Genomic DNA, 19615 nt, shown 5'->3' on the forward strand with positions numbered 1-19615 from the left:
AGCGTTGAGATGACAGAGAAGCGTTGCGCGCGCAACTCTATTTTTAAGTGGTATAAGAAGACTTTAAGAATGCCAGAAAAAGAATTTTTGAATAAGAAAAGGCGAATTTGGACTATTTGGAGCGTAAAAGATATTTTTTAGGTAAAAAAATTATATTTTTTTTATAATCGCATTCTCCTCCCCAACTCTTCCGCCTGCCTCTGAGCCATAATGGTCCTCTGTGGAATGTCAAATAATTTTTTAATTTTTGTCAAATAATTTTAAATAAGATTTTTCCGATAGCGTAAGCGCGTTCCATTCATCAAATATTGGATTCAAGTCAGATTAAATATTAACAACGATATAAAATTCTTTTTACTCACATTTATTTATCAGCGGTTACACATTATTATGAAATAATAAGTTTTTATGTTTAAAATGTACATCTTTCGTAAGGATATTTTTCTGATTGTGTAAGTGCGGATTAAATACTAGTAAAAGTCAGATAGAATACTACATAATGATATCAACATTTTTATAAATTTATAAATTTATTAATTTATAAATTAATTAACAAATATTAATTATTTATTTATTAAATAAATTAATAAAATATCTCAGTGAAAAATTTTTATGTAAAAAACTTATTCTGATTCTGACTCGTCAGAAACGTCTCCGTCAAAATCTAATTCTAATTCTTCATCGTTTTCTTTTTCCTTTGATTCTCTGAGTATATCCCCAACTTGTAAGGGTGTTGGGTCCCCTACGAACCATGTAGGCTTTAAATAGCCATCTAAAAACCAACCACAATCTTCAGGATTTAGTTTGACGCAGCATGCATCTATTGCATGAAGCCACATTGAATTTACATAGATTGTACGTAAAATTTTCTGTTTGAGGGAGATCCAGCATGGTGGAATCAGATTGGAGTCGATGCCTTTAATCTTCTTCATAAATTGCTCTTTGTTATTGTTTATTGCATATGTTTTTTGGAACAGCTGATATCTGGCGTCATTAATGTTATCACAATGCTTGATCCCATACAGAAGGGCAGTAAACTCCTGAACACATTGAATTTTTTCTTCTACGAGTACATCTACTGGGTCCGTCAATGATGCGAATATTTTCTGAAAATCCGTTCGTTTGGAAAATATTTTAAAAGGCTTGAGTTTTCCTTTGTTATAAAATGCAGCTGTATAATCACAGCCCGTAAATGCGTGGAAAGCTGGCAGACCCAAGCATAAAGTAGGACCCAACTTCATTGCAAGCTCAGTACAGTTAATACAATCAAGATCTTTTTTATTGCTTTTTTTTTATGATAAACTCGCCAACCAAATTTGAGTTTGTGGAATTTTATGGATTGTGGCCAGTAAAATTACCAAGACATCGGTATCATTCGCTTTGACCAATATTTTCGAATTAGGTGGTGCTTTTGACAGATGAAACATTATCCGCGTATCTGCCTCTTCATGTTGACATAAATAATCTTCTTCTTGACGTTTCACGACGTGATTTTCGATTGTATGGTAAGAAAAACAGTGTTCTCCAACCGTTATAAAAATTTTTTTGTTTTTGATTATTGACGCTAGATTATCATTTTCCCAGTAATTAGCCAAGAATTGAACTAGAGTTTCTTTGAAACTGTAATTTTTTAGATTTCCGAGAAAATCGCTAGGCCTTGGTTAAAGAGGTCCTTGAATGACATATGGTGTATCGAATTCCAGCCGACTTTTACGTTCACAGTCTTTGATAGAGGGTGTTATGTGCCTATCAAAAATTATGTGTATTTCAGAGGCGTTAGTTGAGCACAATTTTACTAAGATCGATTCAGCAACCTTGTCAAATGTCTGCGGCATAGATAATCCGATAACATACAAATAATAAAAACCGTCTATAATTTCGATATCGACACCGGTAGGCTCAACCGTTTTGACATTAGACTTCAATGCTTGGGCTAGTTTGGATTTATCAGTTTTCAGGAACTCACCAGTAAACGAGAAAAGAGCAGGCGGCACAGGCGCTAACGGAAACGTTAAGCAGTGCTCTATGTTGATGTCTTTCTCAATACTAATCGCAAGTAATCGGCCGAAGATGTCTCGTTCCATTTTAAGAACGGCTCTTTTACTTTTATCTTTGCTGGTTTGAGCTTTGACGGCGGACTGTGAAGCAAAATTTAGGATTTTGTTACGCTTTATCGGTTTTTCGAACCTTTTGGGAGTAGAATTGCATTCTGAAATAAACGTTAATTTTTGTTGACTTCCAACCGACTTAACGTTGATTAGAAAATCACAAACTTCAGGAGATGTTGCCTTACCAGTTGAAATATTAAACAGGACATTTTTATCAATACTCTCAACGAAGGGATTCAGTGTATTTTTTATAGTCTCAATAATACTCTGAAGACTTTCGTTATCCTTTTTGATTCGACTCTTTTGCAAGGCATGAGAGGTATCATCTTTTTGCGATAGACCGACATGCTCTTTAACGGTGGATATAATTTTGGTCCTCATGCTGTGACTAAGTGCCCATCTTTGTCGTGCTGATATGGACTCTGCGGCAAAATTATATGTTAATTGATTTGAGGCATCAGCATTAATGGTCTGTTCTAACGTCAAGTCAACAGGTGATCGGGAGAAACCACATTTAGTACGTCGGATACCAAATGCTCCTCGTCTAAATTCAGATACTACACGCGAATTGCTGTTCTGCGCCTTTATAAGATTGTTTACGTACATAATGGACCACCTGGCATAATTTGGCTGGTTCAATGAAAAGAACAAATCGGACATGTTGTAAATGGAGTCTATATAGAGCTCAAAATCACTACACCGGATGCTTCTTGAAAATCGAAGAAACAAATTAATGAACTCACAATACTGGAGATAGTATTGAGCCGTCTTCCCATGCTCACCGAGCAAAGTTTTTTTGCAATATTCTTTGTAGCCATCTACGATTTTCCTCAGTATTTCAGGTAAGTCAATTTGGTACCCAACGAAACTTACATTTTGGTCCTTTGAAATCTGTAAAAGTTCATCTAACATCTCAGGATTTGATTCATGCTTAGACAAATACTGCTCGAAGTGAAGGATTTGTAGTGCAGCGGAAGTCAATGGATGGAGTCTCTTGCAGCGATTAAAATGCTTGCTGTCTAGAAAACTATTGGCTGAGCCTCCTGCTAAGACCTGTGCTTGAATCAAAACGTCCACTAATCCACTGCCGTCTATATATTTACCAATGGCTTTAAAAAATGTCATCTGAGTGTGAAATGCCCCCAAATTTACGAATATATTGTCATATTTCGGCTTTTCATTTTGCTGTATTTGCATCGCCATTTTAGCTATGGCTAAGTCGTACGTGACAATTATTAAATCTTCATTACACTTCTCAGCAATTTCATTTGCCATCATGAGCGTTTCATTTACTATAGCATATGACGTTGGCGAAGAATTAATTGGAGGTAAATAATGTACAGTTTGAATTCGGCTACTATCGGTCGTAACCATGCAATTGTAGCCTAACCACATAGGTACTGAATCAAGCCGTGCTAAAGTCATCATCCACAGTAAATCTATTTCATTAGCAATATCGGTAGCACCTTGACATGTAACCATCCCCTCTTCAATGGAATCAACGGTAAGTAATTCCATGGTTGCACTAGGTTTTTGATAATATGGCCGTACCTCTCTTGAAATTTGATTAAAGCGTCGTCTTTTTCGTGATGGTGGTCTTAATTCATCATTATCGTAATGATCTTCAAGACGTAATGGTCTTGATGACGATGAAGCTCCAATATTATTCAAATCTTCATCGTCAGCGGTAGAAAATTGATATATTATACCAACGGTGTCATGCATGGTGTCTTTTCCAGACGTAGTATCGACGAAGCGATCAAAATTATCAAAGGCTAGATGAGTGCTTCGTCCATGAACTGCATTGACACCAAATGGTATGACTTTATTTTGTTCGACTGCTGTGTAAGTCATTTCAGTCTCTAACTCTTCAGCCAAGTTATACCCAATTGTGTGACCATATCTATTGAGTATCGTGAGAACTTGTCGTGAATTAGTCAGAGACTTCAAAGCCAATCCAAGATTTAGATTTTTATCAGGCTTAACTCGACCCTTTGTTATCATGTAAATTATGTCACTACATAGTGACTTAATTTTAACAGTGGTCTGGTTTGAATCATCAGAAGAAATATCTGGTCCTACGATTAAATGGCGCATAAACTCATACAGTTGCTCTGGAATCTCGCATTCTCCGTTCATCACATCATCTACTGTTAAACGACTTGGTAGCTTTCGGCTGGGCATACTTTTAACACAGTGTCTCAAATCATACGCCACTTCTTGAAACCTAGTGTCCTTTTTTTCTTCTAGTTTTACAGCTTCACTTGCCAATGTTGATATGTCCATATCATTAAGATAAATAATCTTTTTGTTATAAGGTCCAGTAGATGTCTCAATTGTGAGACGGTCACAAAAAAATTGTGATATTTTTTTTTCAAGATATTCACTCCGATAAAGCGAAAAATCTTCAGTGCGATTCTTGCCCGCTGCAAACTCCAACAACAAAGCTTTATACCGGGATAATAGTTGCGTGACGTACATTACTTTATGGTTGTTGATGACCTCTTGTTTTATAAATGTTGCAAGAGAGTTAAACGCTAACTTGTGTATCTCTCGGTCTTCATGCCAATTGGAATAAGCGTGTTCTTCAGTTTGGCGTTTTATTTGTACTTCATATGTTGAGAAACAAGTTGGATGATACGCGACAATTTGATTTTCAAGTTTATTAAGTATCTCAGAATCATCTAATGTTGACGCAATTTTTTTAAGCTTGGTAACAGTTGCTTCGGACTTCGGAAATATTACGTTAACCTTTCGCTGACCAATTTTCTTTTGTATATGATTGCAAAATAAGCAAGCCACTTTATTCGTTGTGGTACACGATGGCCGCGATGAGGAAGCTTCAGCAGATGCGGCGTCAACACCGGGCTCCAAGCGTGATGAGGCCCCACCTAATATTACTGAATCACTCAGTGCTGATTGGTCAGGTGTCATTGATGGGGAATCAAAATCTACCCCGCTTGACGATACATCACACGGTACCTAAAACAAATATTTTGTTGCACAAATTTAAACAATTACTTTAATTTTCATTATGGAAAATGGATAACAATTTATTAAAATGGTTTTAATACCTTTGATAAATCCACAGTACGATTTGGAATGTTCATTCTGGTGAGATGAGCGTCAATTGTAGACATACTTGGCTCCCCCTTAAAAAGAGATACTTTCGATTAAAGAAAAAAAAATACGGAGTATTGAAAAAAAAAATAATAATAATAATAATAATAATACGGAGTATTTCGATGAATTAACATTCCTCAATACGTACAGAGTATAGAGACGAGCTAGATGATATTTGTTGCTCCGGATTGACTGAGAGTGTCGGTACCTGAAAATATTACATCACATTGCAGTAAGTTTTGAATATTCGACAAGTGGTTTCGCAATGTGGTCGGCGAGAGTATGAGCAATTTGCTTATTTAAGGATTTTTTATATAGTTAGGCAAAATGTAACGAAGTTTATGAAAATTTAATATCATATTCTGTATACTCTTTCAAAGTTCGGGGCCAAATTTCAGATCAATTCACAATTTAGATAAAAAGTTATCAATTTTTGAATATCCGTTTTACAAAGGGTTTACAGAGAAAAGTGTAAACATTAAAAAATGTTACCAATATAATAATATTTTACACACAAATAGATCATGAACAAACAAAAATATAGCAACAAAATTTGAAACGATTTACAACAATTTTTTTTTAATTTTTTTTTGGAAAAAAAAATAGTAACAGTTATTTACGGTCACTAAATCTATATCTTTTACATTCTATTAGATGTTCCGTAACTATTTATATACATTTTTTTGTCTTTGGATCTCTGGAGGATTAATATCAGAGTTTTTAATATTTCCTGCATACTTTTGGTTGGGACGGTGCCTATAAAACATCCTTAAATAGGAAACTAAATTTTTTATACTCACATTTTGTTCCTTGCAAAATTGTGCGTATTCATCATTATATTTCTTGCTTAGAACAGTTACTTTTTTGTAGCAAGTAGAATGATAACCAACATTATCAATAGATTCCAAACATAACCTAACTTCACCATGCACAAATTTTTTCTTACTCCGAAACAGTAACTTTAAATAACAATTCTTAAAGGATTCATTGTTAAAATCAATAATAGATTTCTCCGAGGATTTCTCTAAACCACATAAAAAACACTTCTTCATTTTTAACTCTAATCCCTCCAACCATGTCCTTTCGTGTCCTCTGAGTTTCTAACAATCGTTTGTTCAAAAAAACAAATGATCGCTAAACAGTCCTCCTCACTCCTAAAAAAAGTTGTTGTAGCAGGAAACCTCAGGCAGAAATTTCAGAGCCGCAACTCATTTATTCTCGAAATGGCAAACGATCGAAATTTCGTTAAGACACGAAAGTGCATGGTTGGAGGATTACGTTAGTGTTCCGTGAAAAGTAAGTAAAAATTTTTTTTCGATAAAAATGTATTTTTATGTACTATTTAAGTATATTTAAAATATTTTTATCGTTAAAAAATTATTTGACATTCCACAGAGGACCATTATGGCTCAGAGGCAGGCGGAAGAGTTGGGGAGGAGAATGCGATTATAAAAAAAATATAATTTTTTTACCTAAAAAATATCTTTTACGCTCCAAATAGTCCAAATTCGCCTTTTCTTATTCAAAAATTCTTTTTCTGGCATTCTTAAAGTCTTCTTATACCACTTAAAAATAGAGTTGCGCGCGCAACGCTTCTCTGTCATCTCAACGCTCGCGCTGAAAACTTTACATCTAAAATCTAGGCAACCATAGATGCAATCCACTTTTTGATAAAGCAACCTAATACGGTTGGATTGTGAATTAAATAAGCTTTCATTTCATATAATAATTTGATTAAATAACTGATGAGGGTATATTAATAACGCTTACTCACCTGTTTATACCTGGCAACTCCACAGCTGCGCAGACGGGAAAGTAGGCAACCTTTATTTTTCCAATTCCTTCAGGTATGTTCTCTCAACTAATGCACAATTTTTATAAATAACAAATCGAGGAAGTTGATCGAATAAATTTAATTAAACATTTAGTTATTTAATATTATCCGGACCCGATTTAGCTCGGCAACCTATTTGCGATGTATTAATGTATATGTTATCTAGCATGTATTTTGTATCATTTATAAATAACAAATGAGGGAATAAATTTCTAATACCGGATCTCGGACTATTATACATTATTAAGGCTACATTCTAATTATATACGTCTATAGTTCCGATATTCACAATAAAGTGATTATCAGTGATCCCAAAAATGTCAATTATGGCAAATTAATCTATACTAATATATAAAATCCTTATGGGTGGTGTATGTTTGAACGTTAATAACTTGAAAACTATTGGACCGAAATTTTACCACAAGTATATGAAATAGGGGCAGAATTTTCTGGAATGTGCTATAGAGTGTGTATTTTTTCGTTACCGATTTTCTGGATACCGATTTTTTAATTTTTTTAATTTTTACGGGTAAAAAAATTAAAAAAATCGGTGTCCAGAAAATAGATAACGAAAAACTATACACTCTATAGCACTCCCCGAAAAATTTTACCCCTATTTCATATACTTGTGGTAAAAATTCGGTCCAATAGTTTTTATGTTATTAACGTTCAAACATACATCACCCGTAAGAATTAAAATAATTAAAAAAGAAACGTTATTAACTTAAAAACTATTGGAACGAATTTGTATTAAAACCATATAAAATAGGGGTAGAATTTTCCGGGGAATGATATAAAGTGTATAATTTTTCGTTACCGATTTTTTTGGAAATTATTATCAGAAATTTGTTGAATTTTTCGGGAAATAATTGATCAAATCTTAAAGAATTGTAACAAAGGTAGAATTTCTAGGAAAGTATTATAAACTGTATAGTTTTTCGTTACCGATCTTTCAAAAATTTTATTAATTTTTCGAAGAAAGAGAGAGAGAGAGAGAGAGAGAGAGAGAGAGAGAGAGAGAGAGAGAGAGAGAGAGAGAGAGAGAGAGAGATTGATTGATTGATTGATTGAGCTTTATTAGCCTTCTCGGCTATTTGTAATACAAATAATCAATTACATATTTCCGATATGTTCCTTTAACATTCTTTTAAACTTCTTAATTTGTTCACAACGTTTTACTTCGGTTGGCAATGCATTGTACATCTTGACCCCCTCATAAAACACACTTTTTTGTGCGCTCGTAGTTCTACGGAACTATATCGCAATGTCCTCCGCCTGGCGTGTTTGTCTTCCACTCACACTCTGTACTACTTGCAACCTATTTTTTAGCTGTTCAGGTAACATGCCGTTCAAAATTTTATAAATAAATATACAGGTGTTATAATACAGCCTTTGTTTTACCGACATAAATTGTAACGCTTGGAGCATATGTTCCACTTTCCCTGGTAACCAATCCTTTGCAATTCTGCTGTAAAACTGCACGAAAGTCGTGCACTAACTTTCGGGCAGATCATGCGTTTTCTATTTCCAACTTTGACTATTTTTCTGTTGGCAGAAACTTGTTCTCGTCGTAGTGCAACAGAATTGTGGAAGATATGTGTATGCATTTACATATAGCAAAATAGTGCAAGAAATGTGGCAGATGCTTGCGCAAATCGCAATGCAACATAATCGCGCTAGATTTGTAGCAGCGCCTACTGCTACCCATAGAACACAAAATATTTTAAAAATATTTCTTAGAAAGATTAAAATAATTTACAAAAATATTTTTTATATTTATAACACCGCAGTGGTGTTGGGTAAGCCTTGCGTTGTATTGCTGGCGAAGATTGTCGCGAATGTCATGATTTTGCTTCGCGCTTCGCCGGAGGCCTGCTTATATTAGATCCCAACTGAAATTTACTTGCGAGTTAGTTTTACCATTATGCGCCGCCTAGCGGCATTGTTGCAAACTAGCACATACAGCAGAATTCAACAAGAATTACGGCAGATGCTTGCGTAAGAAGTAGAGCAGCAGAAATACACATGATTTTGGCAAAAATAAACAAAACAAGGCAAATGAGAGCTTGTTCGCGACGATGGACGGGCGACAGTAATAAAATATTACAAATTCAACAATTTGAATAAAATATATATAATAAAGTAAACGTTTCGGTCCTTGGTTTGGACCCTCCTCAGTACATATAGCTGGTCGAGTGAAATGCAGTGGTCACAAGTAGTCAAAAATGCAGTTATTCCGCTCTCCGATTATGAGAGTGTGGATCTTGTATCCTCAACGTGACTGTTACCTTAATTCCATAAAAAGAAATAAATTAAACAAATATATATAGTCATACCTTAAAAAGTGATCACAAGAGTTACCTGACAGTCAAATTGATAAGATATACGACACCATCTCTCCGCGTAATACAATAAGTATTACGCGGCATTTTTGACTACTTGTGACCAGTGCATTTCACTCGACTAGCTATATGTACTGAGGAGGGTCCAAATCAAGGACCGAAACGTTTACTTTATTATATATATTTTATTCAATTTTTTGTAATATTTTATTACTGTCGCCCGTCCATCGTCGCGAACGAGCTCTCATTTGCCTTGTTTTGTTTATTTATCGTTATTGAGAGCGTTATCTTTGTTATTTTGGCAGAATATACCGTACATCTGATTTATCAATCAAACATTTTTCGAAATTCGTAACGCCAAAATGAACCGTATAGCCTACATCTCACAGCACGAAGCTATAACAGTTTCACAATTTCCACTTAACTTACAGTAATTATTTCTATAAATATTTATAACATAAATTAAAAACTACTTTAATAATATTGATGATAATTATTTACACTTTATTTTAAAATATTTATTATAATCTTTTATTTTCCGGACATTATAATAATATTTACAAAATATTCAACGTATATATTTTCAAAATATTTAAATCTTTTTTATAAATATTTTATAAATATTTTGTGCTGTCTGGGAGTTTAGCGCGCTCGGCTGTTCTTTTTCTGACGGGCAGATGCTTGCACGCTTTTTTCGCATTTCTGCCGGTCGAATCTGTACGGCAAAAACAACAATTTAAGCGACATACACTTGTGAAATTTTGCTGCAAATATGTTTCAAGCGTCTAGCACACTCGACTGCTCTTTTTCTCACGGGCAGATGCTTGCACGTTCTTTTCACGTTTCTGCCGGTTGGATCTGTACTCAAAAGATACTTCCATATTGTTTTCACATTTCTGCTACATGTTTACTTTTAACAAATAGTATAAAATTTCACAGTAGCTTCTTACAGCAGACTACTGCAATAGTACAGTAAGTACTCGTTCAATCACAGATATTATGCACTTTTGTCGCAATTCTGGACTGATTTCTTGCGCACTTCTTCGGGACGCATCTGAACTAGCAAACTGGTTACCAGGGTTGGTACGCCTATCACATTGATCACTCGCATCGCTCTATTCTGCGCTATTTGCAACTTCCCTAACTGTGTTTTTCCCATATTGACTAGCAGAGTCGCGCAAAACTCAAAGTGAGGCGTTATAATTGTCTTATATATAATACATCTTACATACGGCGATATACTATTACCTATTCTATTTAGAAAACTCATTTTTTTTCCTACTTTCTTAAGCATATAATCACAATGGTTTTCAAATCGCAGCTTGTCATCAATAATTATACCTAAATATTTCATTATTTCCACACGTTCTATATCCGTACCATCTAAACATTTGACCCTGATACCATCTCTCATTTCTTTCCTCCCACTTCTAACTATCATGTATTTCGTTTTCCCCGCATTCATTTTTAACCTATTTATATTCATCCACTGCTCTCTCTCCACTTTGGAAAAGGCTGCATTTAATTTTCTTTCTATTTCCTCACTGTTATTACCAATTACATATATTATTGTATCATCCGCATACATTTTTATACTACCTCCTTCTGGTCGGACTTTGATTATATCATTTATATATATAATAAACAGCAGAGGTCCCAACACTGATCCCTGCGGCACTCCGTATTCTGTGTCTAATAACTTTGACCATTGATCGTTAATTCGAACTTGCTGTGTTCTATTTCTTAGATATGACTTCAACCATTCCAGCACCGCTCCTCTAATTCCATATTGATACAATTTCTTTATTAACCTTTTCCTATCTACTGTTTCAAATGCTCGTTTAAGGTCCATAAAAATTACACCCACCATATCCCTTTCACTAATTATTAGTTTCCATTCATCTATAATTGTTTGAATCGCCGTTTCACAGGAATATTTCTTTCTAAACCCCGACTGATGCTCTGTTATAATCCCATTATTTTCCAAATACGCTTCAATTTGTTTCTTAACTACTAATTCTAACACCTTCTCATATATAGGCAGCATATTGACAGGCCTATATTCACTCGCCTTTTTAGCCTTCTCTACTTTTGGGATCGGTATAATCGTACATGTTTTCCAGCTATCAGGAAAACATCCTTTTCCTAAGGAAGAGAGAGAGAGAGAGAGAGAGAGAGAGAGAGAGAGAGAGAGAGAGAGAGAGGGAGGGAGAGGGAGAGAGAGAGACTATTTGCGTCTCATGGCCGGCGGCGCTCATCTCTCACGAGTATTTCTCAAAAACCGCCTTCGCCGTGGAGGCGGAAGAGTGTATGACGGCTCATCATGCGACAGCTCAACCGGCACGCACCAATACATCAGACGGCTCAACGGAGTACCCGTGCGACTGCTGTAACGGCACGCACTTCGTGGTGATGTGCCCTAAGTTCAGGGAACTCTCACCGGGCGATCGACAGAAGCTAGTCATCTCACGGAGGCTGTGCTTCAACTCGGCCGTCACAACGTTCGCTCATGCAAGAGCTCACGGGGGTGCAAGAAGTGCACCCACCGACATCATACAATGCTGCATGAGGCACATCAGAGCGACTCATCTTCGAAGCCAACCACCAGCTCAGCCTCAGCCTCAGCATCCCAATAGGACAACGGTGCAATCGTCACTCACTCATTTTTGGCTCGCTCATCACACTCAACATTACTCGCTACGGCCCTGGCTCAGATCAGCTCATCAGTTAATACTCAGCACGTACGGCTTCTCATCGATAGAGGTTCCAAACTTACCTTTGTCTCGGAATCGCTCATACGTCAGCTCAACATACCTCGTCATTATTCTGTCATTCTCATCACCGGAATTGGTGGCGGAAAGTCCACGCAAACTCGAGGAGTTGCATTACTCAAGCTCCGCTCACTTCGCTCAAGATCAGACGTCATTATTCAAGCTCACATTCTGCAGACGTTAACAAACATTCTGTCATCATTCAACGCTGCACCACAGGAATGGCCGCATCTCACCAAGTTAACCTTGGCTGATCCAGATTTTCTGACACCACGGCCAGTGGATATTATCATTGGAGCTGACTCATATGGGCAGATCATCAAGCCCAACATCATCAAACAAGATACATTGATGCCAATTGCGCAGCTCTCAATTTTCGGATGGCTCGTTCTCGGACCTGTCGACACATCATCATCGGCATCCGCTGCAGTGCATTGTGCATCGATTCAGGAGAGGGAAGATGCTCTCGACGAGTTACTGTCGAGATTTTGGACACAGGAAGAAGTGCCTGCGAACAACAATCCTGAGCTTACTCCTGACGAGCAAAGATTTGAAGAACATTTCAAGAGTACTGTCTCACGGGATTCAACAGGTCGATACATAGTTCGACTACCCCTAAAATCATTACTTGATACTCTCGGCGACTCGTATCTCACCGCGCATCGATGTTTGAAAAGCTTACAAAGAAGATTCTCCCGAGATGACAACTATCGACGTCTGTATCACCAATTCATGACAAAATATCGAGATCTCAATCACATGAAGAAGGCTTCACCCGTTTCCAGTCAGCACACGCAATACTATTTGCCACATCACGGAGTGCTCAAACCAGACAATGCAACCACGAAATTACGTGTGGTATTCAATGGCTCGAGCGCATCTACATCTGGCCGCTCTTTTAATGATATCATGCACACGGGAGCCAAGTTGCATTTAGACGTCACCGATGTCTTGCTCTGGATTCGACAATTTCGACATCTAGTTGCCACGGACATTACCAAGATGTATAGACAGATCAACGTGCCTGAAGATGACTGGAACTTACAACGGATTCTATGGAGCGATGAACGGCTCAATGAAGTGGCATATTATCTAACCACGGTCACGTATGGTACCAAGGCTGCCCCGTTCTTGGCAGTACGAACGCTGCTACAACTGGTGGAGGACGAAGGCCACAATTTTTCCTTTGCAGTGCCGTCCATCCTTCAAGGTCGATACGTCGACGACAGTTTTGGAGGCGCTGACACGGTCCAACAGCTAATTCAAATTGCATTGCAACTGAAGAACTTGTGCATGGCGGGCGGCTTTCCATTGGCCAAGTGGCACGCGACTCATCCAGACGTGCTCACTGCGGTTCAAGCAGAGAAAGACCAGGGCTCACAAATTACATTTGACGATTGCGTAACCAAAATACTCGGATTACGATGGCTTCCTCAAGAAGATTCATTCGCATTCTCAACAAGGATCTCGTCGCATACCGATCATCTCACCAAACGCCTCGTTTTATCTGAAGTGGCTCAGATATTCGATTCACTAGGCTTTGCATCACCAGTCGTGATCAAGGCGAAGATGCTCTTGCAGGAGCTTTGGCTTCATAAGCTCCAATGGGATGAACCACTGCCATCCCAGCTCTCATCACGGTGGCTCATCATCAGAAAGGAACTCACCAGCTTGCGCAAGATCTCAATACCTCGGTGGTATAACACATGGAGTACATCGTCAGTGGAATTTCACGGCTTTTCTGATGCTTCTCAACTGGCAATGGCTGCAGTCGTATTTATCACTGTCCACGCCGCGGCTATAATGGCGCCACGATTTCATTGGTGTGCTCCAAAACCAAGGTAGCACCGCTCAAACGGCTCACCATCCCGAGACTTGAACTCACCGCAGCACTGCTGCTCTCAAGGCTCATGCAATACGTTCAAGCCACCTTGAAGTTGAACGTCACAGCAACTCACCTGTGGACGGACTCTGTTGTGACACTCACGTGGATCAAATCTCATGCATCGCGCTGGAAGGATTTCGTGAGAAACCGAGTTTCTCAAATTCAAGAGCTCACTGCGAACGCACATTGGAAATACGTACCAGGTACGTCCAACCCAGCCGACTGCGCATCACGAGGATTAAGTACTGCTCAACTCCAAAGTCACTCATTATGGTGGACGGGATCACCGTAGATACTCACCCCTGAAGCTTGGCCATCTCAACCCGCGCTTTCGGACGAGTTGAGCGCGCATGAGGCTCGTCCTGGCATTGCGTTACATGCGGCCGCATCTCAAGACTATCACTGGGACCTGATATATCGGTACTCAACTCTCAACAAGTTATTGAAAATAACAGCTCTTTGTTTCAGATTCATATTGCTTCTGGGAAGGCGCCGACGCACGCCACTGGACTTACACTCAGCTTTGGAGGAGGCCAGATTGTTCTGGATTAAGGTTACTCAAGCGGCATACTTCACGCATGAGATCAAGATGCTCACGGCCAACTTGAGACTACCAACTGCTCACGCATTTAGTCGATTGGCTGCGTATATAGACGCTCAAGGGATCATCCGAGTTGGCGGCCGCCTCAATTAATCAGCACTAGCTCAAAACAACAAGCATCGGGCGATTTTGCCTCGCCAATCACGGCTCTCGACCCTGATCATTGCACACGTCCATCTGCGTACCTTACATGGAGGAACACAGCTGACATTGGCTCATGTCAGACAAAATTACTGGATCATCGGCGGACGGGCTCTGGTGAAGTCTCATATTTTACGGTGTGTCGCGTGTGCTCGGCAGAGGGGGATCCGTGCTCATCAACTGATGGGCCAACTACCTCTCTCTCGGGTTAAGCCGTCACGTCCGTTTACTCATACAGGAGTTGACTATGCCGGACCGCTAATCATCAAAACATGGAAAAGACGAAGTGCGAAAACATACAAGGGATGGATCTGTGTGTTTGTCTGCTTTTCCACCTCCGCAATTCACCTCGAAGTAGTCAGTGACTACTCATCAGAAGGATTCATAGCAGCATTCCGAAGATTCTCCGCCAGAAGGGGAATTGCTCAGACCATGTATTCGGACTGCGGAACAACATTCATTGGAGCAGACGCCGCGCTCAAGAAAATGTTCATCCAGAGTTCCCAAGAACATCAACGAATTGCTCAAATTCTACTACGTGATTGCACCAGATGGGAGTTCAACCCACCAGGCGCTCCACACATGGGGGGGCAAGTGGGAGGCGGTGGTGAAATCGGTGAAGTTTCATCTGAGACGGACTATCGGGGAGACTCTACTCACGACGGAAGAACTCACAACGTTGCTTACGCAAATCGAGGCCATTCTCAACTCACGACCGTTAGAACCGCTGAGTGACGACCCGGAAGACGTCTCAGCGCTCACACCAGGTCATTTCCTCATTGGAGGTCCACTCACTACCATACCCGAGCCATCTCTGATTGACCTAGCAACCTCACGACTATCTCGATGGCAGCTCATCCAGCAGCGTGTTCAACATTTTTGGGCACAATGGTCGGCTCATTATCTGCAACGCCAGCAGGCGATATCCAAGTGGCATCATCTTAACAACAACATCAAGGTGGGGTCCATCGTGCTGCTCACCGACGAACGCTCTCCACCGTGCAAGTGGCCACTCGCCAGAGTAACAGCTTTGCACCCTGGCAAAGATGGACTCACCAGGGTGGTTACTCTCAAGACGGCCACCACGACACTCACTCGGCCAAGTGCCAAGCTTGCGATTCTACCCATCGCAACCGAATGAAGGATCAAGAGTAAGGAATCATCAACAAGGTTGCTGATGGCGGGCCGGAATGTTCGAGATTCCGTTAACGTTGCGCCGTCCGATCAGATGGCAGCATCGATCGGGTAACGACGTTCGATCACCGCGGTAGCTCGCGCCCGCACGGGCGCGCTCATCGCCAACGTCTTCCTCGCTTTTGTGAAAATGGCCGCGCGGTGACTAGACGCATAACGTGTGCTCTGTACGGTTTGATCATTGACTCCGGTTAATCGTGCACATCGTAGTGCTCACGCTGTTTTAGATCGTATCATAAACTGTGAAATAGACCGCTCATCAACTCTGGTGCCTCAACACGACGACTCAAGCTCACACGAGCGCGAGTGCCGACCGCCACGTGTCTCACCGGCTCACGGGCGACTCACCACATGAGGAGGGCAATTGATATAATTGTCGCTCGCCTGCAACGATCATACAAAGACTTCTCTTTTATACACCGCTCATCGATTCTCAGGTCAGACTGTAACAATTTCGATACATTAAAGACGGCTCAGACTGTGGTCTGAGTTACACAAAATAAAGTGCATAATTAGTGAACACCTTCCACGCGCGTCCTTCTCATCCCGCTTCCATCGCCGGGATTAATCAGCGATTTCGCGAACATTTGGTCCTTCGAGAGAGAGAGAGAGAGAGAGAGAGAGAGAGAGAGAGGGAGAGAGAGAGAGAGAGAGAGAGAGAGAGAGGGGGAGAGAGAGAGAGACTATTTGCGTGTCTTATTACATATGTCCTCCGGGGCGAAGCCCGGGTAACCAGCTAGTATCATATTAATATTATTAAATTTTATTAGAAAATAAAAAAATGTATCGTAAAAACAATTAATTATAAATAGATAATGAAACAAAAAATAACCAGATAATAAGATTCTAAGCATTTGTCTCATATACGAGGGCAATGAAGGGTTAAGGTAGAAATGTGATTGAATAATTTTCTGGTGCAATTATACAAGTTTGTCTGGATAGGCTCTCACAGTCACTTGTAGTTTTATCTTTCGCAACCTCGATCTCGATCCAGGATCGTTATTGTAGTCTTGTGAATATACTTTAGAGTAGAGCGTTGCGCACACAGAGTTGTATTTGACGACTTCTTCACACGAAGTCACTTGACAGAATAGGTTGTGTCGCCTCATGTAAATGTACAATGCAACTTGCATCTCTATAAGTGAATAGCAACCTAGAGTTACCAAATACGTTTTATAATAGTGTTGCTACTATCTCATTTACAACCCTCGTACACTATATTGTGTAACGTAAGGCAATAATTTCAATTATATAGGACTGTGTCTAATCTATGAGTCAATGGGTATAGACTGAACATTTAGTGATGACAACTCAATATAGAATTCCATTTATTGTAACCCTCAGAAAGATGCAGCCTCTGATCAGAAAAAATAATTTTCATGAACTTTGATTTGATTGTTCCGATCACAAAGCTCTCGCGGGCTTTTTGCAATTCGGCGGTGAGGCTCTTTGCGAGTGATCGTTTGTCTTCCGGTTTTCCGGCGTGATAACTTTTTCTCACGGCAAACCGGGCGGGCGAGCCTGGGTGATTTCGAAAGAAGGGGGAGAGGAGTAAGTTCGATGCTTTTCTCGCGCCAGTAAAATCCATGCCCTCGCCACAAATCTTTTCCGCCCCGGCGTGCTTCTTGCTTCTTTGCGTCGATCCCTCGCAACGTCCCTCCTAACCCAGCCGCGCGCGCTTTTCTCTTCGCGACTTAAGAATATCTATGTACTCTTTCAGCCGAGGAAGTGCCGTACCAGCCGGATGGATCAATGCCGAGATGAATGGAGCACGAGCATAAAAGTGAGACTTTGGGTGGAATTATAGTTGACATGACAAAAAGTTATTTTTTTAAAAAAGATGGAAAAATTAAATATAATTTTGTGATATATATAATAGATTTTAGTAAAGGCAATCATAATAACAATAATAACAAAACATAATAGAAATAATAACATTAAAAATCTAAATTGGTGGTAGTATAAGAAATAATACGATGATAAACGCTTTGAATAAAAACGATAACGTTTATGAAGTAAATATTAAATTTTGACGAACACAATAGACAATTATTTTTTAAGTATAAAAAAATTATTAAAAAATTAATAATAAAAAATGTTTTTATAATGATAAAGTAGTTAAAAAATAATTGAAGACTTAATGATTTGACAATGAGACTAATTATATTTGAGTTATTGCTGATCGTCCCTATTTTTCTCATTGTCAGACGATGTTGCGCATCTTGCGATTGTATTTAGATTAAGCTCGAATAAATTGCAGTCTCGCCGTATTCCCTCAAGTATAATGTGACCGTTCTAAGTGTTAAGGCGTACGAGATCGAGGACTTAGGTGCAGAAAAATTCGTGCAAACTTTCTCGTCTCCAAAGTTTTCCCTGAAATTTCCACAGCCGACCGGACGTAAAAATATACCATTTTCGTGGATGAGGCGAAGAGGGAGGAGCGGCAAGAGGATGGACGTTACATACTTCATAAGAGTATATAAATTCAAGGGATTACGCGCCGCTCAAATCGTCAAAGTCCAGGTCGGGTTATACGAAGTCATAGCTCTCATCATAGACTGCCAAAACTTCAATCGTGCGTTCCGTGTTTCTTGAAGTATGAAAAATGATAGGCATGATATAATGTACGGTGCAGAAAAATGTTATATGAGCACCAGACGTATTTTTTTAAGAATAAAAAGAACGGAAAATGATAAGAGATATATAGAAAAAAAGATTTTTTCCATATAAAGTTCATATATATCAGAATTATTTTATCGGAAACTATAAATTTAGGTTAACAAAAATTTAATTTGTACAACAAAAGTCGCACATTATTATATAAATTTAATTTTTAATTTTAAATTTTAATTTCCGCATGCAATTTTTTAAATTGTGATTTTTTATTTTCAACTATGTAATACAAAATTTGAAATTATTAGCCTTATTTTTTAATTACAAATTATAATTTTCATAATTTTATTTAATTTTTGATTTAATGATTAAATTAGAAATCGTAAATTTACGATTTATGATTAAGTTCTACGCAATTTCGTCCTTTATCAAAGGTACGAGATAAAAGTTGAAGAGGACTGACAAATGCCAAAAAATTTCAGCCGACGCGCGCGACGGGGTAGTCGACCCAAAGGATCGTAAAGAGATCGTGAAAAACCGTCGTTTTTGTCGTTTTCGAGCGAGTGGGATTCCCCGCGTGCGAATTTTCCATTGGAGCTTTCGTACTTTTTCCTTGCTCCATATAGCACGAGAAAAAGAGATAGGACCGCAGAAGCAAACGAAAGGAACGCAGGGGAGAATAATAGGGAAACGAGTGTACTGATGTCGAATAATCATCTCTATATGCATATCACCCGAGCGATGAAAATAATATCTCAACGAGAGAGAGATATGTTGCTTTTCCACTTTTATACAAAAACTAGCTGGTTACCCGGGCTTCGCCCCGGAGGACATATGTAGTAAAACACGCAAATAATCTCTCTCTCTCTCTCTCTCTCTCTCTCTCTCTCTCTCTCTCTCTCTCTCTCTCTCTCTTTCTCTCTCCCCTTCTCTCTTTTTCTCTCTCTCTCTTTCTCTCTCTTTTTCCCTCTCTTCCTCTCTCCCTCTATTCCTTTACTCCTCT

General features: G+C 38.9%; 2 protein-coding genes across 2 annotated transcripts; one reads left to right on the forward strand and one right to left on the reverse strand.

Moving 5' to 3' along the window:
• Positions 1–379: 379 nt before the first annotated feature.
• Positions 380–7509, reverse strand: LOC143905452 (uncharacterized). The gene is made up of 5 exons (XM_077420871.1): positions 7006–7509; positions 6032–6911; positions 5380–5439; positions 5183–5260; positions 380–5090 (listed from the first exon to the last, which is right to left on the reverse strand). Exons 2-5 carry the CDS (start codon positions 6281–6283, stop codon positions 1662–1664), a joined length of 3819 nt encoding a protein of 1272 aa, XP_077276997.1. The 5' UTR covers positions 6284–6911; positions 7006–7509; the 3' UTR covers positions 380–1661.
• A 4208-nt stretch (positions 7510–11717) lies between these two features.
• Positions 11718–15946, forward strand: LOC143905447 (uncharacterized). Its single transcript, XM_077420866.1, has 5 exons — positions 11718–12170; positions 12212–14019; positions 14129–14266; positions 14532–14736; positions 15194–15946. Exons 1-5 carry the CDS (start codon positions 11718–11720, stop codon positions 15944–15946), a joined length of 3357 nt encoding a protein of 1118 aa, XP_077276992.1.
• Positions 15947–19615: the final 3669 nt, after the last annotated feature.

Source organism: Temnothorax americanus, unplaced genomic scaffold (assembly GCF_048541705.1).
Source record: "Temnothorax americanus isolate GAGA-0224 unplaced genomic scaffold, ASM4854170v1 Scaffold61, whole genome shotgun sequence".
Lineage (NCBI taxonomy): Eukaryota > Metazoa > Arthropoda > Insecta > Hymenoptera > Formicidae > Temnothorax > Temnothorax americanus.